A 23,896-nucleotide genomic window follows, 5' to 3' on the forward strand; every position below is an offset into this window, starting at 1 on the left:
GCCGAGACAACTGCCTAACACAAAGGACGAAAATCTGGGCCCAGAGGCCATGTGCCTCGCGCCACTTCAGGCAGAGTACTGTACACCATGTTCATGGTCCTTATACGGTATCAACGACACCTGTCACATCATGCCGCGCCCTCCCAATCCCGCCCAAGTCTATATGCCGTAAACGAGCGACGGCCAGCCAAATGCAGTAAAATCCGGTGGAGATGGCATGGAAAGAAGAAGAAAAAAAAAGCAATGAAAACCAAATGAGTGAGGGCGGATTAAATGCGAACCAGCAAACCCAAGTACGCCGCATACGCACAAACGCCATGTCATTAGAAGACGAGGAAGGAAAACGCCCGCAGCCGCACCGGCCGTCGGGCGGATGTTCGTGGTCGTAGTTCATTCTTGCAGGAAGGGGGGCGAGGGTTGGCGGCCGTTACATGGAAACGATTCGTGAGGGTGCCGTGCGTGAAGGGGTTGTGTTGGTGCGCGGCCGCGGGCGGAGGTTGATGACCATCTCGAGCTCGCGGAGCATGCCCCTGTTGGCCTCGGACTGCCGTTTTGTTTCTTCCCTCCTGTCGCGATCCTCCTTCATCTTGACGATTCGTTCTTCTCTCGTCAGCAAGCTGCGAGGGCGTGGCATGGCCACGGCTTCGAATATCTCGTCGCTATCTGCAGTGCTGCTGGCAAGACTCGAAGGGAGCTCGCCATTGAGGGCTTTGAGAGCTTCCATGGCGCCCCCTCCTTCTTCTACGACCGTGGGGCCGCTGATGGAGCTCGTCGGTGACAAGAGCGTACTCATCGATGAAAGGCGTTTCTCGTTCCGGTCGATACCCACGGCAAGAGCCGCCTTGCCCTCTTCCCAGGCTTGCATCAACGCCTTGAGGTCGACGCCGATTGATTCGTATTGAGACATGAGATTGGACCCCATTTCGGAAATATCGTCGGATTCATTCAGTGTCCGGTCAGACTCCTCCCTCAGCAGCTGCAGCTTGGCTTGCAGGCCTCGAATGCCCGTCGAGAGTGAGTTCAATTTGCGAACTTGGCCCCTCCAACGCTCTCGTCCCGGTGTCAGCGGCATTCTAGGTGTGGGCGGCGTGGGGAATGCTGTGACAAGTTAGCGTCAATCCAGCCCGAAGGGTCCAAGGGTTCACGCGTCACTTACATTCCTGCTCGCTCAGTATCGTCTTGAGGCGTTCGAAGCTCGAAGACGTAGACAGATTGAGCGCACGGAGAGCTTCGACGGCGGTCGTCCAACGCATGAGATCGCTGCTGTCACCACTGGCGTCAAGAGCCAGCAGAGCGCACAGCGCCATCTTGCGCATGGTGTGGAATCGTGAAGCTGCAATCTTGAGCGTGCGCAGCGACTCCGCGTCCTCCGGGTCGCTCTCGACGAGGCCGTGCTGCGCATCTGAAATGTCCAGATCGCTGACGTCGTAAATGTCAAAATACTTTTCCAGATCCAGCTGCTCGGAGAATCCCTTGACGACGGTAAAGGTCTGGTCATACGCCTGAAGGACTTCTGCGAGACACACACGGAGGGCTTTGCGCAGGCGCACGCACCTCCGCGTCTGTGTGCGGTCCTCCATTCGGCTGATCGGCGGCAGCGGTGCGCTCCTATCCCATCATCAGTCGGGTACTCGTGGGAAAAAAGAATACTCTCGGGCGGAAGAAGCAACACTTACAGCCTGTAGCCCCGCGAAACGAGCTCGACCTCCTGGATCAGAGCTATGGCCGCGCTGGTGGCGCTGTCGAACTCGTGGGCGTTCGAAACGAACGCAGTGACTTCAGACAACGCCTGGTGGCGACGGTACCGCAACCACTGCCTGCGCATGAACACCTGTGCAACCCCTGCAGCGATCGCCGCAGTGACAAGCAGAACGGCGAGACGCTTCTTCGTCAGGGACCCCCCTCCGACAACCCAGCTGATGGCGAATGCCAATGCCAGGGCTCCCAATACTGCACCGAGAGCCCCTGTGGAGTCCAGAAGGCCGTTGCCGTCCCCCTGTCCGTGTTCCGCGTTCGGCAGGTGCCGAGAGCCCGCATGATTATGGCCGGTAATTGAGTGTCCGCTCAGGAGCTGGGATGCGACGATCGTATAGCGAAACTGCTCGATAAACTTGGAGTTGTCGGCGCGGTCTATTCTGTTCGCTACAGCGGTCTGGGGGAAAAGGGAGACGGGTGTCAGTCAAGCCGCATCGGCACAGCGCGGCAAGGGGGAGAGCAACGGCGTACAGAGTAGCTTCGTCGAAAGTAGTTGAGCGATGCCGGCGTCTGGTTCGGAATGTCGACTTTCAGAGGCTCGGGTATTTTGTTGCGGAATCGTGAGCGGACCTTGGGGAGTCCTGTCGGTGCGAAGCCGGGGCTCGAGGGTGGTGAGGAGTCGAGGTCGGGTTCGACTTGCGCCCACTCGGCCTGGCCATCTTCGCCTTCATCTGCGACGGACAGAATTCAGCGTCAGTGATCTGGCGGCTGCCTTGCGCGCTGCGGCACAGGAGGAAAAGAAAACACACCTCGAAGATAGTCGGCGAGAGGGGACTGGTCGAACACGACAGACTCCATCTAACAACCTGGTAAGGAACGTGTCGACCGTCACATGCACCTCAGCCATCTGCGACTCCAAGCCAAGCGGTGTAGTGTACGTGGTCGAATGGTGTTGCTCGTCGGGGTGCGTTCGCTCGTCGGGCCTGTGGTCTGTAATCTGTGGTCGGGTCTGTTGTTGTGAAGAGGATGTCGTGTCCAGTTGCCGGCTCGAACAACAACGACGGAGCCTCTGGCCACATGGATATGGGAGATTATGTTATGTACAAGGCGGATCGCGGGCTTTCCCCAAATACACAACTACGTCCGTGCCATTGTGTTGTGCATCACTTGCGGAGTTGGGGGAGTGCAGCTACCAACGTCGTACCGAACGCTTTTCCCCCTATCGTTATCGGTAATTTCCAGGGGCGTGCGGGGGTGTGGCCAGGGGGCGGCCCTGGGCTCCGGGGGCTTTGGGGGATCGCAAGCGCTGGATTGCTTACGAAATAGGGACTGTGGGCCATGCGTGGCCGAAACCATCGAATGAACAAACGGACCGAGACGGGCGCCGTTAGTAGCCCGTCCACTGGTGCAGCCCAGCAATGCTTGACCAGTCCCTTACATACATCTCGACATCTTGGGCTCGAATGAAACCAGCGCTTACCTTTTTCTGTTTTCTTTGTGATTTGGTCATTACTGATTTGGTCATTACACCGGTGACCTTTTCTATGGGTGACGAAGAGCTGAAAAGCGAAGTGCACCTGCCGACTTTCGTACCACCCAAACGCACCTTGAGAGCACTCAACGCCTACCCAATGAATTCCCCACTTCCTACCTAACTGTCCCTCGAGAAGGCTCCTGGCGCTTCCTTACTACACCTACTATCACAACATGTCTTACCACCACTGGATGTCATGTCGAGGGTATTGCTCCAAATTCAGTATAGCTATACGACCAAATGTGCATTTCAACCAGTTTGCACCTCACCAGGCATCTGCTCCCAGACGTTTGCTTCCGGACAAATGCGCAGACGCCGTCGGTTCATGTTCCTGCGCCGCGCTTCACCACCCCTCGCCAGAATCCAATGCACTGCAAATGCAGACAAATATGAACATACGGCACCCTCCTGCATTCCATGAGCATATACAATGACCTGCTCCGAAACAGGCAACTTGGCTTTGTCATTAGCAAGCCACAATGCATGATCGAGCTCGCCATTGTGTGACTTGACGCATTCGCCGGGTTCCTAGTCGGGTCGTCGCTGAAAGTTTCCACAGTCAATGATCTGGCAAGCGATGGGCTGTCGCTAAAACTGATGGCACTCCTCTCGAAGTTGTTGATCAAAGGTAGCGTGGCTCTGACACAAATTTCTTGGTGGTGCAGAACAGGCGATGAACTCTACGAGTCTTTCCAACAAAGTGTTCGGTGGACGTCACATCAATCGCTCCAAGAATAGTCTGTGATGGTAACAGCGCTGTCACATGGAAACGCAGAACTTCTCGCTGCGGTGGGAAGCTGCAAGTCGTCAGAAGCCGTGAGCCGTGAGCCGCCGGCTCAAGCATTGGCTATACCCCTGCTTTCATTGCCACGATCACAAGCTCTGCCAGCTGACCATCCCAATGAATGATTTGGAAATGGCATCGAATACTGGAGACCGTGGCTTTCGGTTTCTTAAGACGCTTTCGTATGGCTCAAGATTGACAATGAGACCAGATACATAATCCACCCCTTGATCTCGGGTTCAAACGCAGCAGCAACAACAACCCCCTGAACGCCCAGCAACCTGTCTATACTTGGGTCTTGTATGGTCTTTCATTTCCAACACGGGTATGCGACCATAACCATGGCAAGCGTCCCTACTGCGTCGTCGGCTACCTCGGGTTTCTTCCAGCAATTGCCCACCATTCTCCCTCAATACACGTCCCCTCAGCTCGCAAATGCTCATGATGAGGTCACGGACGATGTTGTCCTCACACGACTTACGAAATTGTACTTGCCAGACAGTAGCCAGCAAGTCGTGGGCAAAGCCATGCACGAAATCTCACGGACTGTGCCGGAGCCCGCCACTTTGAAGCACGCTGTCGAGGCCGAGACAGTACCGCCGACTTTGCAGCCGCTCACGACCTTTGGCGAGCTGAATCGAGACGACCCTCTTGTCCTATGTCACGGCTGGAAAGCTTTGAAAGCCATCGGAATCCAGGCGGGCGTTGTCTCGCTGGGCTACGACAAGTCCACGTTCACCCACAATCGTCGCGTGCATCAGTTTCTCATGAATCACAACTGGCACCACACGTCAACCCTGACCATGTGCCCGATGAGCATGACAGATGGGTCTGCCCGTTTCATTTCGAATCACATTGGGGACGATGATGACGATGAATTGGAACGCCGCGCAGTCCTCAGTGAATACTACCGACGTCTGATTTCGTCTGACCCGTCTGAAGCTTGGACTAGCGGCCAGTGGATGACCGAGAAATCAGGAGGAAGCGATGTTAGAGGAACCGAGACTATAGCCACAAGATTGACTCCCACCAACCTCAGGGGCACTGTCGGCCGCGGCCAAGACATTCTTGGACAGCCTTTGGGACCCCGGTCCATTGACGGCTTCAAGTGGTTCAGCAGCGCAACCGATTCAGATATGACCATGCTTCTGGCTCAGACGCCGAAAGGTTTGAGTGCGTTCTGCGTTCCCATGCGCCGCAAGGCAGGAAAAGGCTCTGAGCTCAACGGAATCCGCATCCAAAGGCTCAAGAACAAGATGGGCACAAAAGGTTTGCCGACCGCCGAGCTCGAGCTAAAGGGTGCACGGGGCTGGCTCGTGGGAGAGGAAGGCAAGGGCGTCAAGGCAATCTCAGCTGTCCTCAACATCACGCGCCTCTATACCGGCGCTGGCAGTGTCTCGTACTGGGCGCGGGGCGCGGGGCCTCGCGGTCTGCCGTGCGCACACCAAGGTTCGAAAGGTCCGGGGTGCCTACTTGTATGAGAACCTGCAGCACAGCCACTGGATGGCTGGAGAGACTGTCAAGTACCGAGCGGCCACGGCTCTTACGTTCTTTGGTGTGGCCCTCTTGGGCTGCAGTGAACAGGGCAGCAGCGTCATGAGAAACAAGCCAGCCGCTGCACTCATCCCGAACGACGAGACAGCAAAGCTTCTTCTTCGACTTTTGGAGCCAGTGATCAAGGCGCAGACGAGCGTGGCAGCTGTAGCTGGGCTTCGCGCGAACATGGATTGCCTCGGCGGTGTGGGCTATTGCGAAAACCTTGAAGATGGAGGCATATTGAACCTGGCCAAGATATTCCGCGACTCGGTCGTGCAAACAATCTAGGAGGGAACCGTGAGCGTCATAGCAGATAACGTTGGCCGGGTCCTCAGAGACAAACGCATTCAAGGAGGCCGCATTATCGAGGATGTTTTTGCCCCCTGGACCACGAGGACTCTCAACCTCTGCAGTAAGAGGTTCGCCAATGAGTGCATCGCTATTACCGAAAGACTCGAGACTCTCCTTGCCTTGATTTTACGTATCAAAGCAGATGGGGCACTGCTGGAATATAGTGGCCGGTGGCTCTTGGATCACCTCGACGTCGTTACGACGGCAACACTCCTTTTGTACGACGCTAGCACTGGCAATGATGAGATTGCATCCCACGTTGCAATCAGATACGTCCGGTCTCATATCAGCGCGGTCAGCTACGCTAAGTTGGCGCATTTGACTGCGCAGCCGAAGCCGCCATTGATGCAAGGGTCTTCATAGGTGCGAGTATCTCATAGAAATCATCAGCTGGAAAGCTAAAGGTGCTGAAAGCTTTGAACAACGGATGTGATCTTTATGATGGTTGGCGCCTTAGCACAATTCTCGTACTTGGTGTGTTTTGTGGTTACCCGCTGGACGATAGATTTGTCGAGATTGGTCTGGTAGCTTAGCAATAACGAATGCAATGACTCCATGCGCGTTCTCGAGTCTGGTTTCGAGCGAAATAACATACGCGATATGTCATTGCGCAATTGCGAACTCGCCGTCTACCAAGATATTTCATGAACTTGGCCTTAAAGCCGTACGCAGATGCAACTGTATGAATGCACAGCTTAGCTGGAAGGGAACTCTCCCTCTCGAACAGTTCACGTAGCTCTCTCCTCAGTATCTTTCCCGTGGGGCTTTTGGGGATAGCTTTGACGTAGCTCACGCCACCCCGAAGCCGCTCATACGAAGCCAGCTCGCGCTTGACAGATGCCTGCACCTCGCCCTCGGAAATCTTGTTGACATCCGTCACTATGTATGCCCTAGGGACTTGGTTTCATTCTTCTGTTGGCACGGCGACACCTATAACTGCAACATCTAGGATCAACGGATGGGATAGGAGAAGCGCTTCAAGTTCGGCTGGGGCAACCTGGAGACCCTTGTATTTGATAAGCTCCTAGAAGTCAAGGTATCAGCCATTTGCAAGCGTGAAAGTAACCAATTGCATACCTTCTTGGGGTCGACAATGTAGAATTTGCTGTTTTTCCGGGTCCCAATGTCGCCCGTTTGAACCAGCCACCACATCTGGTAAAGGATTCAACTGTCGCCGTGGGGTTCTGCCAGTATCCAGGGGTCACCACCTGAAGGAGGACCTCTCCGAAAGAGATGCAGACTACCACAACTTGACCGTTGATCGAGGCACCAACGCCGAAGTCGTGTCGGAGGATGTGTGCGATACGCGTGAGGGTGGCGGTTTGCGCCTTGCTCAGACGATTGTCGGGATTACTCGCTTCAACGTGAAGGATAGTATCATCCTTTGACGGAAGCTCGGCTGAATCTGTGTCAGGACACAGTATGAGACTGCTGCCTCAACCTCCTCTGTGGTGGGGATAACCTACCGAACAGCAGTGTCAACAAATCGACGACATTTGTAAGTTCAAGTCGACCGTTGCATTGTAAAAGGACTTCCTGTCATCTTGGAAAACAGTTCCCCTCAGCTCCTTGTTCAAATCGTTTTTTCTCTGGTGTTCAGTCGTAAACCGGAGCTGCGTTTGGTTGGATGCGGGAGTCGTGCCAGGAGCTCAGGTCAGGCAGATACCGTGCATTCATGACGAGCTTGCCCCATCCCGCAAGCATGAGACAGCTCCCGCCAAGCGACTCGAACAAGCAACAGACTCGAATTATAGCGTCCGAACCAGCAGACACCATCCTGTATACTATGCAGGAATGCTAATAGAGTCTGAGGAAGAGGAGCCGTCCTGATCAGACAAGACCGGTGATCGACCCTTACCCCGCCTGCCCCGCCAGCCACTCACTTGGGAAGGTGGGGCAGGAGAGCCGGCGGCTCTCGGCTCTCGTTACCCCTGAAGGCACCTACCTGATGCAGGCACCTAGGTAATACTTGAGCCGTCCGCATCCCCTCAGCTTTTGACTTGAACGGCTTTCCTCTTCGCGCTCACCATATAGCCCCGACTACCCGAGCCGGCCGGCAAGCATCTCAGTTGATGGAGCCGAAGAGGATTCGGCACGCATGCAGTCAGTTTCGCCGACGAAAACCGAGAGTTCTTAATCTATTCCTGAGCTGCTGGAAGTTTGGCTTGGTCGTGGCTGACCTGTGAGCACCAAGTGCGACTGCCAGCGCCCGTGTACACTGTGCATACGGGCTGGTGCACAATTTACGGAGGCAAGTGAACGGTCGTGGTCAGTATAATGGCTGAGAGATACGTTACTGATAACCGATTTACTGATGACATGGAGTCAGGCGATCCAACCGGCCCAAAAGTGCAGCGTACCAAGCCCGACACGCTCGGCCGAGAGTAGCTGACGAGCCGTGTTCCTCTACGCAGCCCCATACTGTAGATGCAGTGGAGTTGGGCAGGCTGAAGGTCTCTACAGCGACCCATGCACAGCCAAATGATGTCGTCCGACCTGACCAGCGCGCGTCCGCACTACATCTTGTGGGAAAGGTTCGTGCTGTCGTCAAGCTCAACTGTGGCGCAACGACATGCCGAGGCCTTTGGTTCTTTGGTTTGACATTTCTCTCAGATCTTTCAGAAGTACCAAATCGCAGCGTCCGGTCGAATGCGCGAGGTTGATGCCTTGCCCTCGACAGACTCTCCCAGTCGCGGACATACCCAGGCAGAATCTGAGCTGGTCCCCGTCATTGACATCTTGGGTATTGATCTGCCTCCAACAGAGGTAGTCAATTCTTTATTGGACTCTTACAATGACTCGGTACATTGGTACATCCGCATAATTCACGAACCCTCTCTCCGGACACGACTTCTACCCATAGCAGAGTCCGGGCTTGCGTCGAGGAAACAGCGGCCTCTGCTTCTCTTGGCGCTTGTCGTGCTCGTGATCGGTGCCAAGTTCAAACCCGATGGCGCTCGAGCAGGGAGTCGCGAGGAAGCGGCTTCAGCTGAGCTTGTTTCGGGCATGATATTGGCAGCCGAAAGATGGTACCTCCCATCCATGGACCTCATCATCGTCGACACAGTTTCGTAATCGTTTCTGCTGAGCGCGTATTACATGTGGAACCGCCAGTCAAGAGCCGCATTCATCACCATGGGAACAACAGTCCGCGCAGCTCAGTTCATCGGCCTCAACCAGGAAGAATGCTGGGCCGTTATCGACACCGTCGAGAGACAGACGCGACGCTACGTCTGGTGGTCTGTATTCATTGGAGCAGGGTGAGTCAACATGCGCCTATCCAACACCTGCGTCTAATATCCGGCTGCAGGTTCATCTTGATGTCGTGGGGCACACCTCCGATGCTCATCGAGACCGATTGCCACGTTCAGCAACCACTCGACGTTGAAGATAGTTTTGAGCAGTGCCCGAAGTTTGGGTCAACTGAGATATACGAGGACGGGCAGTCCAGACCCGTAACAGTCGGCTCCTATAACAGGTTCAAGGCTAAGATGTACAAAATTGCAAACTCCATCATGCACCAAATCCACTTTACTCAGCACAATGGATCCGAAGAACTTTGTCAGTCGATATCGAAACTCCACCAGAGGTTGTTGGCCTGGGAAAGGTCTACCCCCCCCCCCCCCGAGCTAAGATCAGAGTCACACCCTCCGAATACCATTGAGGACGGCGAGGACGCCGCTTTGAAAAGGACTTTCGCCTTACAGGCTCTTACCCTCCAAGTGTCCTACGACAACGTCCAAATTCTCCTGTTTCGTCCCTTGATATCGATCGGCGGCGTACCGAGGTCGCGCCTTTCTACGCGAGCAAACTCACCAGCGCCGGCAACGCAAGCTACCTTTGCCAATGTGCCAAGCGCGTTCATCAATATTGCTCAGCAGCAGTATTGGACATCCGCAACAAGGACATCAGACGTGGTCAAGCGTCCGGATCTTCTGCGCCTCTTTCAGTTCGGCTTCCCTGCCATTCATGTCGGGGTGCACGCCTTTTTCGCGGGCGTCATGCTTGGTCTGCTCGCCCTCTTGAGCCCCTTGTCTGCTCGAGGCCAAGAGAGTAAGCGCGGCATAGCGAGGATCATACAGATTCCTAAGAGCAGCAATCTCAGATCACACGTGTGGAGTCAAATGACAATGGTTCTCACGGACTTGATGCACGTCATTGCCACCGAGGAGACCAAAGCTCTGATTGACGATCCAGCTGGACTCGACCTCAGCGAGACACATAACAAGCCGGGTGCATTGGGGAGCCCCCAGAATATTATTCAGAAGCCGTCGGCCGAGACCGAGAAACCTCGTCGACAGAACCCCAGGGGCCTGTCTCCGGTCGTGATGGCACCCACAATGAACTTGCAGAAATGCATAGCCATGCCTCATGGCTCATCAACACGCAGTCTAGAATGGGTGATACAAATCGGCAGATAGATTGGGTCCATAGCATGGCTGGAACAGTAGACGACTCACCTCGAAATAATCTGCAGGGTGAGCTATCTGATGCGTCGGGATCCTGGCTACCGCCACAAGCCGGGTGGGGAGTTGGTCCGCTCCAAGAGATGTATCAATCGTGGATATGGGACTGGTCGTTCCCCAATCATTGAGTGTTCGTACCGCTAAACCGACCTGAAGCTATCTCTGCAAAAGCCTGGAGCAAGGAAATGGCAAGGCTTTGGCTCATATAATTGCTCTGACGATATCAGCGTCAATCGTCTGAGTTGATGTATCATTCCTAGGCCAGCCAGTGGCCAATGTCACCATGATATATCTGCCTCTTAGTGCCGTGAAAAGAAAAGTCTGGTGCTTGGGGCATGGAGTCACCCTTTCTACACCATGCGTAAGGCACCCGATGATTTTGAACGATGATAAGGATTTTGCGGGCCTGCTATTACCGACGATGTATTACCTCTGCCCATGTCGGGACGTCGCAAGGCCGATTGCACCAAACTATGGCTCAAGGTGATGATCTGAGAATGCCCCACATGCCCACCACTCTTGCCGCTCTTGCCATTCTCTGGACGTTGAACTGAGTTCCTCCATTAACACCCTGATGATTTGTGCAACAAAAGTTTGATGCCGAGGCTTTTCAAGATTCATCTGTATAAATTTGTGCTTTGCAGCCCTCCGTATTCCTTTTCTGCCTCTTTCTTCTTTTTCCGTTGCTACTCCCCGACCAGAACCAAATCTGCCTGGCTTGGGCACCCAACAACATGACAGCCCTCGTCTACCCAGATATGCATCGCATCGTCCTATCTGGGATGCTTTTTCTTCGTTGATCCACGAGCAATCAATCCTTGCCAGCCAACTCCCAGGGCATCCCGTTGTCGGTGAGTGACCTTTCGCATGTCTGATGCCGCGTTGTGGCATAATGGTTTTCGACGTGCCGCTCAGAGAGGTTTCTTACTCTTTGAACTTTTGCTCTCTGGCTGTGGCAGAGACGAAGTCATGTTGATGCCAGTGCGGTTTTCGACGACGGAGAGGATACGAGAAGCGATCGAGACGCCTGATAGGACAGCGTCAACCAGTGATGACCAACTTCGACGCAGTGGAAGAGAACTCACCTTCAACGGCGAGTTTACCGCTACGCGAGCGGACTGAGGCTGTCGTTGTTCCTTGAAAAGAATTCCATATTTGGGGGGGCAGCCGAGGCTGACACACGTGGGTGGTCTCATTCCCGTAGGAAGGGATCATTTGATCATCACAGGGCTCCAAGCCCGCTCAGAGTCTTAATTTCCCCATGAGGGGACCACCCACCTTGCAGGGATCATTCATTGTTGCCAATGATGAGACTGAACACAAAGGCCAACTGCCCGTGGAGGTCTGAGGCGACCGACCGCTGTCAACCTCTCAAGCGAGAAGGGCTTCCAGCAGCGACACCGAGATATGATACTGAAGAACAAAGAAAACCGAGTGCAATGAAGATAGATGAAGCATTGTCCGAGGAAGACGGTGTTGGAAGAATCCGTGATCACGCTAACAAACCGTGGGCAGCGTCCAAAGTTTGCCATGATAGGTCGTTTGAGGTGGCAATGCGTAAGAAAACCGCGGTCCCCTGCTCGAAGAGCCTTGCAGCCAGAACAGTCGAGATCGAGCTTGCAAATGACAAGAAAACGAAGGCAGAATAAAACAATGAACTGGAGGAGGAGTTGGGAATGGGAGAAGAAGTATCATGATTGTTGGAGTTGGTTTTAAAGTGTGACCAACATTCTACCCAGAACGATCCTTCCCCTAATCTTGTGGGCACGCATTTGAGGAAATCGCGTTTTGACGAGGTTGTCACAAATGGAAACAACTATGGCGGACTACCTGCTTCCTTTGGACATTAGCTGGGCAAGTCCACCCGATACATGCGCAGCTACCTTGAGGAAAGTAGTGATGACGATGATGAAAATGTTTGACCCAGGGTCATTCTACATACAACCTCCGTTCTTCTTCCCCTACTAGCAAACTCACAGCATACAATGTGATTGTCCCTGCTTCTCTTAATCGATCTATTCTGAACCGGTCCTGCCGCCGATAGCCTTCTTTCTCATGCTGGTACCTAGTTGACTGTGCCTGCCGCACGCAGGCTACGGTCAAGCATGCAAGTAGACTTGTGGTGATAGTTACACCTTCTACTTCCTTGCTGCCTTCTTACTTTTGATAATTCCGATCGATTGCGATAGAATACTGCTGCCCAAAATACACGCGTTTTCAGACAGAAGTTTCAGCAGTCCAGGACCACCAAGCCCTGGAGATGATTCACACATCGATTAGCTAAGTGGCATCGGGAGTTGTCACCCGAGCGCGAAGACACCCTGAGCCTAAAGTCATGTGGTCGTAAAATGACAGGGTATCTCATTGAAGAATGGGATAAGTCATCATTAGGTATGCGACAGTGTCTACATGCAGGTTCTCCAGAGACCTACTCATTGGCAGTTGGCTTTGGCTTGGTGGTGAAGGGGAGGGCAGAGTAGAGAGATCTTCCGCAGGCACCTTCCGCAGTCGATTGCTAGATATAGTAGAGGGATAAGTCTATAATCGTGCCCTCCGCAGGTAGGAGGGCCATGCGTAGCCCTTTTCTTTTCATCTCCGCAACCTTGAACCCCCAGCTAGGCTTCAAAACCCCTTTGTGACTTGCCACTTGTCTGTAGATACGCCCTGACAGCGAGGCTCAGTTCTCATCATCCGATATCGATGAATTTTGAATGTGAGGAGGGGCATATCTCGCCATCGATGTCGTGCCAATGACCTCTTCATGCACTGCCCTTATAACGCCCCCATTCCCTCCATCGGAATGATTACTAGGCTTGGACAGGAATTTGGGCTACTATATATCGCGAACATGCAGCATATTGATTGAACGTTCTGTTCAGTCAGGACATGGCCTCGTAAATAGCAAGCGACATTTAGGCAATCCACAGCCCATGGTGCAAAGTGAACTCTGGTAGGTCAACATCAGATGGCCACTCATAGACACCTCGCCAGATCCACTTCCACGACGGCGAGTTTCTCAAGCGATAGTTGCCCGGCTCTGCCTTCTCCTCCTTCTTTTCAGACTCACACACAGCTAGCAAAACGCCCGACTTCGCGTAGCTCTGTGTTTGCTGGACACCGTCAAAACGAGTGGCAACGCTGAGGTACATCGGCCTCAATAGGGCAAGGTAACGGCCGTGAAGATTCAGCACCTTGTGAACACGACCCAGTTCTCGCCTCATTCTGCGCTCTCTTTCTGTCGCGACGCTGTCTTTGTAGTAACCCAGCAGCTTGGATAGACAGCCTTGTTCGATTTCGTGCACCCACCACCTGGCCCAAATCCCCTCCGGTTCAACTGTGGCGATGGCTGTGAAACTGCTGTCAAAGGGACGGTGGATGCCCTTGGTATTCTCATTCACGTCGTCAGAAAAGGCGAACGTTGTGCTGGGAGCCCAGCTCCTGCCTGGTGTCGATAGTCTTGGGGCGCTGGACATTAGGAACCCCGTACGGACCTGGCTTTGCTTCTCCCACAATTGATCCGGGTGCCTTGCTCTCTGACTTTGCTGGCCCAAACACAAACTCCAGATGACAACGTCATCATACTCGCGACTCGCAGGCCTGTGACTCAACCAAGAACCCACAATCTCCAGGGGTAGGTCATTGGCAAAGACTTCAGACTTGAGCTTCTGCATGCCTTCCTTTCGCCATGAAATGGTGTGCGGGAGCAAGAGGGAGAATACTGCAAGATCGATCCGGCCGTAATCGCACACGTGCCTCAGGACATCTGCGAATTCGATGATGCGGTTATCCTTGCACAGAATACTGATATGGCCACGACCCTTCAGAGCTTCGAGCATAGTCCACGCCCTTATGTTCCAGTCACAGAACAGGACAGCTGCAACGAGGCTCTCTTGGCGTGCTGTCGTCAGGTCACTTGCGTCAAGGTCCATAATATCCTTGTCGCAAACCAAGACACACTTGCTTTTGTAGAATACATCATTGATGTAGCGAATGGCTTCTCGCCGCAGCTCCTCATCAGAAGGACTGGAACACGCTCGTCAGCCACGACAATCAACAGGGCTGTGAAATTTTCCAGACCGGAAAAAAAAAACAAGGGAAGAGGCGAAACACGAAACTTCACCGGGTTACTCACATGCACGCCGAATCAATCCAGTAGCTGTCGCATCCGAGAGATTTGGCTAGCCTCACATATCGATCATGAAGACATCTGTGGATGCCGACGTCTGGACGGCCGCCCTGACCATGGATCCAGACATGCGATATAGCCATGGTTCGATTTGATGCTTCGCAATACTTCAACTCTTGATCAGTGAGCCCAATAGAGACAGCCCGAGCGCCGTCAACACTGAGGTATGACGTTTCGTTCCATACGAGTCTTTCTTCATTGTCAGGGGTGTGTTGTGTTGTCTGATCGTGCGCCGTCTGGTTTGCTGGCTCAGGACGGTCGAAACGAAGGCAATCTCGCCAGGTATTACCGGAGCAAGCTGCCTCCCTATCGGCGCGACATCGGGGTGTCTTGTCTCTGAAGGCCTCGCTGAAGCGATGATGAAGGAGGTCGAAATCCAGGCCGGTGCATTTTGGGTCGCCACGAAGAAGCTCAAACATCCATCCACACATGTTGGGTCGCTTCTTCAGCGCCGCACTCTCTTCGGTGAATGCCCGCAGAGACAGACCAGGAGAAACCTGAAAGTTCCTACTCCAGTAGGCGCTCTCAGAATCATGGTCAAATCCTCGGTTCATGGACTGCAAGAGAAAGCAACTGAGGTATAGCAACCTCGCACGCTGCCAGAATGACCAGAGGTACGCCCTTACAACGATCCAGATGACCGGATCTCCCACCTCTTCTCCCTCCAACGTGACGCAAGTGTGTATAAGCTCGCCTGTTCCGTTGAGTGCATCCTGGAGCTCTCTATCTGTGAATCCGTCCTGGGCCTGGACCATGACTTGGTATGCCGCAAATCGGATCACGTTCTCAGGAATGCAGCGATTGACAAGAAGAGACTGCGATGTCTTGTTTTCGTCGCTGAAATATGGTCGGGGAACATTGTCCAAGTTATCTGGGAGCGTAGTGGTCTCGCTCGGTAGCCGCTGCAGAACTGCGACAACCCCGCTGACGAAATCGTCCAAGCTGATTTGGGGACGCCATTCGCACTGGATATAGCTAGAAAGCTGTTGATCCAGCCTTTGAATGTGGTCCACAGGGTTGGCTGTCGCATCGTACAGTTCCTGGCATTTTCCTCGAATCAACGAATCTCGCTCTGCGGCGCTGTAGTACTTCAGGACCACCTGAGGAGGGTTGCCCTCTTCTGTTGCGGGTATAGTCAAGTTTGTTGTGTGAAACTCTTCCCATCTGAAGAAGCGATCCGTCAAGTCGCTGGTTTGGTAGTGAGAATACTCCCCGCACAGGATGGATCGGACACGATCTGCGTCCGGGTACAAGCCCCCAGTCATGCTGTGGTCAGGGTTCATGCCGAGTTTGTGATCTTGATGAGCCGAATCCAGTGATAGTCAAAGAAAGCAAGAAGGTTTGATTTGCAGACGGAAATAATGACTCTTGCGCAGGGTGGTCAAACACGAAATACATTTTCCACGTGGTTCTATGTGGGTGGTTGGTGGTCGCGTAAGACGGCTCAGCATCGTGAGATGTGAGGAGACCAAGGATCCGTGGAATATGCGGGGCCAGCTGCATGAAAAGCAGTACCAAAGTCCCCTTTACGACCCATTGGCCATTGCACAGCCTCTCGTCGCCTCAATTATCATCCGCGGCTGTGAGTTAGTGCGTGAGGTTGATATCATGCGATACGCATTCACTGGGTAGTGCCCCTTGGACATTCACTCTGTCAGCCTTAACAGGGGCCCATTCAGAGGTCTTCGAAGCGACTTTTTACATATCTGACACAGCCATCATTGATCTCCTGAAAACGAACAAGGCCGCCGTGAGTCTGTTTCTCCCGATCGTAAGATCTGACCGTAAGACGAGTACATAATAGCTTCGGTGGGTGTCATTGGGACTCCTCGTTCCCAACTACCAACAGCTTCCTCACCGTCATTTCAAACACGGCATCTTGTCATGCCTTCCGAACTTTTTTCCTCGCCTGAACAGGCCAGCTTAGGGTCGCTAAACATTCCGTCACACCTCCCTGGCCCCCCTCTACCGAATATCGTCGCGGAGTGGGGCGCAATTCTGCCTCTCGTCACCCATCTTGCAAATCAGCGTGATGACTATCTCACCACTGGCGATGTCGCCTTGATGGCAGCACTGCCTGTTGGTCTGTTTCCAAAGCTCGGCATATTCTCTGGCTACTCAAGATTGCTCCGAAATGGCACGCGATTTCTCGACTATGCAAGCACCCGAGGCGGTTCCAGCACAACGGTATGGGACGTTTCATGGGGCAGCGTGTTTCCCTGTGCGAACGGCGCTGCGAGCGCAGCGGTCATGCGATATTTTCTAGGACGCTCAAAGGAGAGGCGCGAGGTCATGCCCGAAAAGCTTGCGGCGGTGCCAGTAGAGGCGAAGGCACAGACAGCGTCAGCGTCCCACAACGACAAGAGTTCTTCCTCCAGAACAGCGTCATCCACGTCACACGTGAGCCACTTCCGGACCGTAGATCCTGTCACACCAAATAAGATACCTCAGAGGCGCTATCAGGTCCTCAATGTTTTCTATTTCCGAAGGAAGTCGACCGCTCGGACTCTGCTGGGCATCTGCATCAAGCTGGGAGACAGGACCTGGTTTCGCGTTTTATCTTTTATAGCTCTTCTGGGCTTGTCCGCATTCCTTGGGCTCATCGGCGCCTATGGAACGGCCACCGTTGTCGTCAGCTCGGCTTTGTCTCAAGCAGTCGCCTGGAACATCAAGATCCAGCGTCCCACGGGTTATCTCAGCAACAACGAGGCACACGACGCCTGCATGCTTGTAGCATCCCACCAAAATGCGACAGAGTGGAACCTTTTGATCGGGGACCGCGGTATTGTCGATACGTTGCTTAACAAGCCCATGTTCCTCGTACCTTCCGGCGAGGGCGTGGACATGGCTGCCTCCTGGTTCTGGTTTGCGAACCTTGTTCAGCTGGTAGCCATGACATTTGTCGCCGGCCAGAAAGGCTGGGATGGCGTTGCCTTGGTGCTTCTCCTTGGTCTTCACTGGGCCGTCTTCAACATCTTTCCGCGGTCCGGTCTCGTCCACTCATGGCTTCAGACAGAAGGGATCGATGCCGTGCTGAAAAGCTACGAACTCGGCGGACGGATGGCTATGATGGGGGCAATTCAGGCCTTCAGCAAGTCCAAAATTACAAGGTGGATGGATGACATTATCGTTCCACACCCCCGCCGCGATGCTCTTCTTAGCTGCATTGAGGGAAAGGCAATGTTTGGGCCTGAGTTCTCCGAGAGTGATCAACAGAGAACTCAGTCAATGGCTGAGGCCTCACTTGCTGCAGCGCAGGTTCTAGAGAGGGATTTTCATCCGAGTCGTGTCCTACCTACACCACCGAAGGCTGTTGTTTGATAGATTAGTTCATAGAAAGGGGCCCGGGAGCCTTGACATAAGGGTCCCCCCCAAATTCTCTGCATCGAGGCACTTTCGCTGCAAAGTCTTTAAAGACGTTGACATGTCCTTTTCATATGAGAGAACACGGCAAAGCTTTCAAGACAATCATGGAACATAACCCAGAGGCCTTCTTGTGACCCCGAATGCGGCAAATGTAGCAAGTGGATGGTCTTTCATCGTCAATGTTACATGTTTACTCGTATACGCTGACAGAAAAAAGAAGCATTCTTCGGGAACCATTGCACAGAATCATTTCTCAGCTTGTGCAAAAAAGGAAGGTCGGATCCTGGACATGCAAGTCCTAATCCTTACGCCTCTAAGCGGATCCTTGAGCTTCCTTTACAGAATTGGTTGGATCATTTTACCCTGCAATCATCGTCATTTCTCCAGCTTACGCGTATCGATCACATCTTTCAAGGGGCCTCAAATCTAAAAGCCCAGCCCGATTTGAATCATTCGAATCGTTATCCTGGTATGCCCCCATTACACTGGGGCCCTTCGCTGATGGCATGATGTACTATGGAGGGATTAGCAGCGATATTTGGCTGCTGTACAGTACATACAGGCCATACGCGCCAAGCCGCTATGGATCATCTCAAGCATCACAGGACAGCAGAGACGTCTAAGCGTGGGGGGTGGGTTGGACTGTCCACGAACAGCAGATATACAAGCCTACATAAATCAGGCTCAAGCAGCAATCGGGCGAGCTAGGATTCGCCCCAGGTGTGCCTCGATATATCCTCGCAATTGTTGCCCAAAATGAGGATTGCCTTCTTTTCCGTCTTCGTGTTCGTAGCCAACGGTCTGGGCTGCCAGGCATCGAAATGTCCAGACTCACCAGGCACCACAGGCCTCACGGTTCGCACGTCTACTGGTACCTTCACCGGCCTGATCGACCCTGAATTCCCCAACACGCGTCAGTTCCGAGCAATTCCCTTCGCCGAGCCTCCCGTCGGGTCACGCCGCTGGCTGCCTCCGCAGAAGCTCTCCTCGTCACCAGACGAACACCGCTATGCGACCAAGTACCCGCCGTCGTGCCCACAGTTTGTGACAGCACTCGAGTCCATGTGGAACCTGCCGCTGACCAAGGGGAACTTGGTCTACAACGGCGCGCAGAACGACACATCCGGGCTGGTGGGCGAGGCCACATCCGAGGACTGCTTGCACCTGGCAGTGTGGACGCCGACAGGCGAGGTCCCGGAAGGAGGCTTTCCTGTGCTCTTCTTCATGACCGGAGGCGGCTTCTATATCGGCGGCGTCAACCTCCCTTGGCAAATACCAACGTCGTGGGTCGAGCGGTCGCGGTCTCACATTGTCGTCAGCGTCAACTACCGCCTAAACATATTCGGCTTCCCTGGAGCCCGTGGTCTAGCCGGTGGCGAACAGAACCTGGGCATTCTCGACCAGCGTGCAGCGCTGGAATGGGTCCACGACAACGTCGCGGCGTTCGGCGGCAACCCCGAACGCATCATGCAGTGGGGCCGCTCGGCTGGAGCCATCGCCGCCGACATTCATGCCTACGCCTACCACGAGGACCCCATTGCCCAATCCTACTACATGGAGTCGGGCACGGCCTTCAGCTTCGCGGGCGCGGAGCCTTCGTATTCCAACTTTAGCTTTGTAGCGCAAAACGTCGGGTGCGAGGCGCCCTGCGGCGTTGACTGCGACGACGAGGACGGTAAAGCAGAGCTGGACTGCATGCGCCAGGTGTCGATGGTGCAGATCTCCAACTTCATCGGACAGTACGGCGACCGTATGGAGAGGCCTGCGCTGGGATTTGGCCCGATGGTCGATGATCGTGTCATCTTTTCCAACTACACGGCTAGGTCCGAGCAGGGCAAGATCGCGCGCCGGCCCGCCCTGATCTCCTTCACGTCCAACGAGTTCACGTCACTGGTGCCCTGGCCAAAAGAGGACCTCGAAGGCGGTGTCGACCAGGACGAGGTCAATGACTGGAACCTTGGGTTCGCAACATGCGCAGGACTGAACTCGACGGCCTACCGAAACCGACTTGGTCCCGATGTGCCCGTCTTCCGGTTCCAGTACGCGGCCGAGTTTCCCAACCTCAATGTATACGACTGGCTTGGTGCATACCACAACAGCGAGACGCCACTGATCTTCGGAACCTATGGACTGCTAGATCACATTGCGAACACGACCGAGTTTCAGATTGAGGTTAGCCATTCGATGCAGGACCACATCCTGGCGTTTGCCGAGGACCCGTTCAACGGCCCGCAAGCACTCGGCTGGCAACCCATGGACACGAGGCTTGCTAACGGTGGCGACCTCTTGCGCTTCGGGGGGTCCAGTGGGGAGGTATTTGTCCACGTTGATGGCATTGAGCTGGATGGCGTGTGCCTTGGGATTCGTGAGCACGACCCCTTTCCGTGATAATGGGCCTAAAGGGGAAGTTCATGGAGTCAATCCAACCACTGCTGGAGTAATCTTTTGTGTCTTCAAGAAGATTGAATAAGCGGCGGACGGGTAGTCTGATCCATCATGTATTTGACCGTATGCATGTACTCCAATATCTACCGTCACCAACAAGCCGTTGCTGGTATGATCGTTCTACATCAAACATGCTAGTATTTGAACACGATTACAGGTCCGCTTGCCGACGATCTGATACCTACGAACCAGGGACCGACCAATTTCAGCTGGATAGTAGTGTTCGACATTGTCATTGGACAGTTTATATTCCACCATCAGTTTGCAATCTGACAGAATCTCTCATACAACCGTTGGGATGACCTTCGGTTCGACTGATAGTGCCGAAGGAGGGTCCGCCCGGCAACCGCACTTCTGGCCTGGGGCAGTGAGGGCGAGGAGAGCGCATTCCTTAATCACAGCAAGTTCTCGATAAAAGGCGGCGTTGCGATTCACTGCCAAGTGTGGGCTCGTTATGTGACGCTTGAGGTTAGGGCCATCGAAGGCGAAGGTTACTGAGCAGTGAGTGGCATGGGGTCTTGGGTTTAGCACATGGACTACCGGCTCTCAGGAGCAGGTCTGATTTTGGCTATCCTTCTGACTTCAGCACGTTCATTCTTATTGTAAGTTTGCTTTCACACAGCTTTAGGCTCCAACAAAAGCAAGTGCCTCGAATGGGCGCAACGTCAGCTGCCCATCGGGGCCGAGAGAGAAGCCCGATGCCCCCCGAGTCCCATACGTCGATAGAATCACGTTCTCCTCCACAAGAAGTCCTCTATTTTCAGCAGCTACAGTCCAGTTGCAGGGCTCGTCCGTGAAGTTGAGCACGACCAGGGCCTGATCCCCACCCTTGTCAGCGGTCCGAGTGTAGCTCAGCACAGACAGGTTCCCAGGGTCATGCATCTCGAAAGCCCCGTAAACAAGAAGGTCCCGGTGCTGCTTGCGAATTTTCAACCCGGCACGCCAGTGATGAAGCACGCTATTCGCGTTGCTCTCCTCCACCTTGGCGTTCCATCGAGTGTAATCATCGTTCACTCTCATCCACGGCGTGCCAGTCGAAAAGCCTGCGTTATCCGAGGCGGTCCACTGTCGATTGGTGATTAGAATGCCTTCTTATGATCAGGTCGATATCGACGTACCTGAACGGGAGAACGAGCATGGTCTCTAGCCTTCAGATGGATCTCTGTCCACAGTTCCTGAACGCCCTTCTCGTCACCAGCCAGCCTTTCGATGGCTCTGCACAACAAGTCAGTGTACATGCCTTGGGTGTCCCGGTGTCATCTAAACATACTCTCGGTAGGCATTCTGCGTCTCAATGTCTTTGTACTCTTCGATTCCCCAGGTCTTGGGCAGGCTTCCCATACCAAGCTCTTGCCCCTGGTAAACGAAAAGGGTACCCCCGAGCGTGCACAGCAGCGTTGCCAGCATCTTTGCCGCCAATTCTCTGTGCTCAGGCCGGTGGCGTGTGAAGCGGGATACCGATCGAGCCTGATCGTGGTTCTCCAGGAACATGGCGTTCCAGCCACCTACCCTTCGGGCGAATGTCTGCCACCTGTTGATGATGGCCTTGAAATCCGGCAAAGTCCAGTCGTGGCGGGAAAACTTGCCACCAGATCCAATGTCCATGTCGACGCTGTGCAGACTCTAGTTAAACGCCGAGATGTTCATGCTAAGTGGGCACACTTACATGTCAAACTGGAAGATGGTGTGGAGCTCCTTGCGGTCAGATGCGACGATCTTGCCGACCTGATCGTCATCCTTGACGCCTGGCATCTCACCGACGCTGAAGGCATTGTATTTATCCAGAAGCGTCCTCAGCCCTCGAAGATGCTCGTGAAGCCTCGGGCCGTTGCAGAACAGCGCCGTTGCATCCTGGTACGGCTGCTCAGGTCGGGTGATGGGGGCATCTGGCAGACCGGGCTCCTTGGAGATGAAGTTGATGACGTCCATGCGGAAGCCATCAGCGCCTTTCTTCAGCCAAAAGTCCATGATTTCGTGCACTTCGCCGACGACCGAGGGATTGTCCCAGTTCAGGTCTGGCTGCTGGGGAGCGAACAAATGCAAGTAGTACTCGTCGGTCGTCTCATCGTAAGACCAAGCGCTGCCTGTCGAGCCCGCACGTCAGAACCAATGTCCAACCAAACTTCGGGAGCTTGACTGACCTCCAAAGGCGGCTGCCCAGTTATTGGGGGGTTGTCTGTTGCCAGCAGCATCGTAGCGAGGCTTTCGCCAAATGTACCAGTCCCGCCAGGGGCTGTCCACCGATGACTTTGACTTTTGAAACCATTCGTGCTAGTCAAGTCAGCATCGACAACAGTGTTGACGGGTGTAAGGCAGGGTTTCCCACCTGATCAGATGAGTGGTTGACGACGAGGTCCAGGATTAGCTTCATGTTGCGGTCATGCAAGCCGGCGATGAGCTTCTCAACATGCTCGACAGTTCCGTAGGGTGGGTGAATGGCGCGGTAGTCTGAAATGTCGTACCCCATATCAACCTGAGGTGAGGCGAAGACTGAGAGCACACAAGTCAGATTTCTGAGCATTCGTGTGATGCTGAAGGCTCCTTGGATTTCGGAACAAGTGGATGCAGGAACATACTGGGACAAAGCCACACTGCGTCAACCCCCAAACTCTGAAGGTAATCCAGCTTTTCGATGACGCCAGGAATATCGCCGAGACCATCGCCATTACCGTCTCGGAAAGACGCCGGGTAGATCTGGTAAATCGTAGCTTCTTTCCACCAGAGCCGTTGAGACTCGCTTGAGAGGCTCTGGTTCGTTGTGACGACTGTCATTTTGCACGACGAGATGATACAAGGCAAGAGAAAGAAATCGACTGGAGATGAAATCTACACGCTGGTACACCTAGGAACATAGGGACAGATGGACTGGATGGTTGGAGCTTATATGAGCCAGAGCTTCAAAAGGCACGGGGGGTGACGATAGCGACTGCCGCTCGTATGCTCGCTGAATTGCCCGCCCAAGCTGTCTGGAGCTCATTGGCGCTGCAAAACGGCACATTACCACTTGAGGTAATGTGCCATGTTGTGGAGGTGCGGAGAGCTGAAGCTGCGATGGGCGCGGGGTAGATCAGCAAGCCGGCTGGTCTCTGGTGGCTGATGAGAAGACATTGTAGGGAACCGCCATTCGTGTGCCTAGGTCCTCATCGAAAGACGTTCATTAGTACATGAGCAGCATTTCTCATGCACCGAGTTGAGTTCGGCGGGAGAACAGTTGGGAGATCCACTAGATCTTGTTGCCAAAAAGGCTGCTTTATTGACGATTACTCCGGACCATACATCGGACCTCCTCAAGCTGGAGATGGACCTGCTCCATGTAGCCGTCACGTGACTGATCCTCACTCAGCGACCTTCCCTACACCAAGCACCTAGGAGTGGGGCAGGCACGACAGTAGACAGCTTCCAGCTACAACTTGAAGCAAACGAGCTTCCATCGCCAGCATAACCAGTCCTCCAACCCAAGCTCGTCCCTACGTGCGCGCAAGCCATCAAACCAAACCCACAAGTGCCTCGCCTCGCCACGAACCACACCACAC

At 54.0% G+C, this 23,896-nt stretch overlaps 8 protein-coding genes across 8 annotated transcripts; 4 read left to right on the forward strand and 4 right to left on the reverse strand.

The window, feature by feature from the left end:
• Positions 1-427: 427 nt before the first annotated feature.
• VDAG_04316 (uncharacterized protein) lies at positions 428-3,035 on the reverse strand (the record flags this gene model as incomplete). Its single annotated transcript, XM_009650763.1, has 6 exons — positions 428-1,098; positions 1,157-1,608; positions 1,677-2,152; positions 2,227-2,426; positions 2,505-2,553; positions 3,015-3,035. The coding sequence occupies 6 exons, from the start codon at positions 3,033-3,035 to the stop codon at positions 428-430; spliced, it is 1,869 nt and encodes a 622-aa protein (XP_009649058.1).
• A 1,319-nt stretch (positions 3,036-4,354) lies between these two features.
• VDAG_04317 (aidB) lies at positions 4,355-5,837 on the forward strand (the record flags this gene model as incomplete). The annotated part of the gene is made up of 2 exons (XM_009650764.1): positions 4,355-5,448; positions 5,510-5,837. The coding sequence occupies 2 exons, from the start codon at positions 4,355-4,357 to the stop codon at positions 5,835-5,837; spliced, it is 1,422 nt and encodes a 473-aa protein (XP_009649059.1).
• A 758-nt stretch (positions 5,838-6,595) lies between these two features.
• On the reverse strand, positions 6,596-7,577 carry VDAG_04318 (uncharacterized protein; the record flags this gene model as incomplete). The annotated part of the gene is made up of 6 exons (XM_009650765.1): positions 6,596-6,616; positions 6,694-6,790; positions 6,857-6,924; positions 7,106-7,299; positions 7,367-7,436; positions 7,509-7,577. The coding sequence occupies 6 exons, from the start codon at positions 7,575-7,577 to the stop codon at positions 6,596-6,598; spliced, it is 519 nt and encodes a 172-aa protein (XP_009649060.1).
• Positions 7,578-9,035: 1,458 nt separating this feature from the next.
• On the forward strand, positions 9,036-10,321 carry VDAG_04319 (uncharacterized protein; the record flags this gene model as incomplete). Its single annotated transcript, XM_009650766.1, has 2 exons — positions 9,036-9,160; positions 9,211-10,321. 2 exons carry the CDS (start codon positions 9,036-9,038, stop codon positions 10,319-10,321), a joined length of 1,236 nt encoding a protein of 411 aa, XP_009649061.1.
• Positions 10,322-13,278: 2,957 nt separating this feature from the next.
• VDAG_04320 (HET domain-containing protein) lies at positions 13,279-15,817 on the reverse strand (the record flags this gene model as incomplete). The annotated part of the gene is made up of 5 exons (XM_009650767.1): positions 13,279-14,389; positions 14,555-14,602; positions 14,661-15,109; positions 15,179-15,740; positions 15,804-15,817. The coding sequence occupies 5 exons, from the start codon at positions 15,815-15,817 to the stop codon at positions 13,279-13,281; spliced, it is 2,184 nt and encodes a 727-aa protein (XP_009649062.1).
• Positions 15,818-16,616: 799 nt separating this feature from the next.
• On the forward strand, positions 16,617-17,873 carry VDAG_04321 (uncharacterized protein; the record flags this gene model as incomplete). Its single annotated transcript, XM_009650768.1, has 1 exon — positions 16,617-17,873. The coding sequence occupies one exon, from the start codon at positions 16,617-16,619 to the stop codon at positions 17,871-17,873; it is 1,257 nt and encodes a 418-aa protein (XP_009649063.1).
• Positions 17,874-18,674: 801 nt separating this feature from the next.
• Positions 18,675-20,306, forward strand: VDAG_04322 (acetylcholinesterase; the record flags this gene model as incomplete). Its single annotated transcript, XM_009650769.1, has 1 exon — positions 18,675-20,306. The coding sequence occupies one exon, from the start codon at positions 18,675-18,677 to the stop codon at positions 20,304-20,306; it is 1,632 nt and encodes a 543-aa protein (XP_009649064.1).
• Positions 20,307-20,889: 583 nt separating this feature from the next.
• VDAG_04323 (oligo-1,6-glucosidase) lies at positions 20,890-23,135 on the reverse strand (the record flags this gene model as incomplete). Its single annotated transcript, XM_009650770.1, has 7 exons — positions 20,890-21,428; positions 21,482-21,578; positions 21,634-21,975; positions 22,030-22,447; positions 22,505-22,634; positions 22,690-22,853; positions 22,940-23,135. The coding sequence occupies 7 exons, from the start codon at positions 23,133-23,135 to the stop codon at positions 20,988-20,990; spliced, it is 1,788 nt and encodes a 595-aa protein (XP_009649065.1). The 3' UTR covers positions 20,890-20,987.
• Positions 23,136-23,896: the final 761 nt, after the last annotated feature.

This window comes from Verticillium dahliae, genomic scaffold (assembly GCF_000150675.1).
Source record: "Verticillium dahliae VdLs.17 supercont1.7 genomic scaffold, whole genome shotgun sequence".
NCBI classification, from domain to species: domain Eukaryota; kingdom Fungi; phylum Ascomycota; class Sordariomycetes; order Glomerellales; family Plectosphaerellaceae; genus Verticillium; species Verticillium dahliae.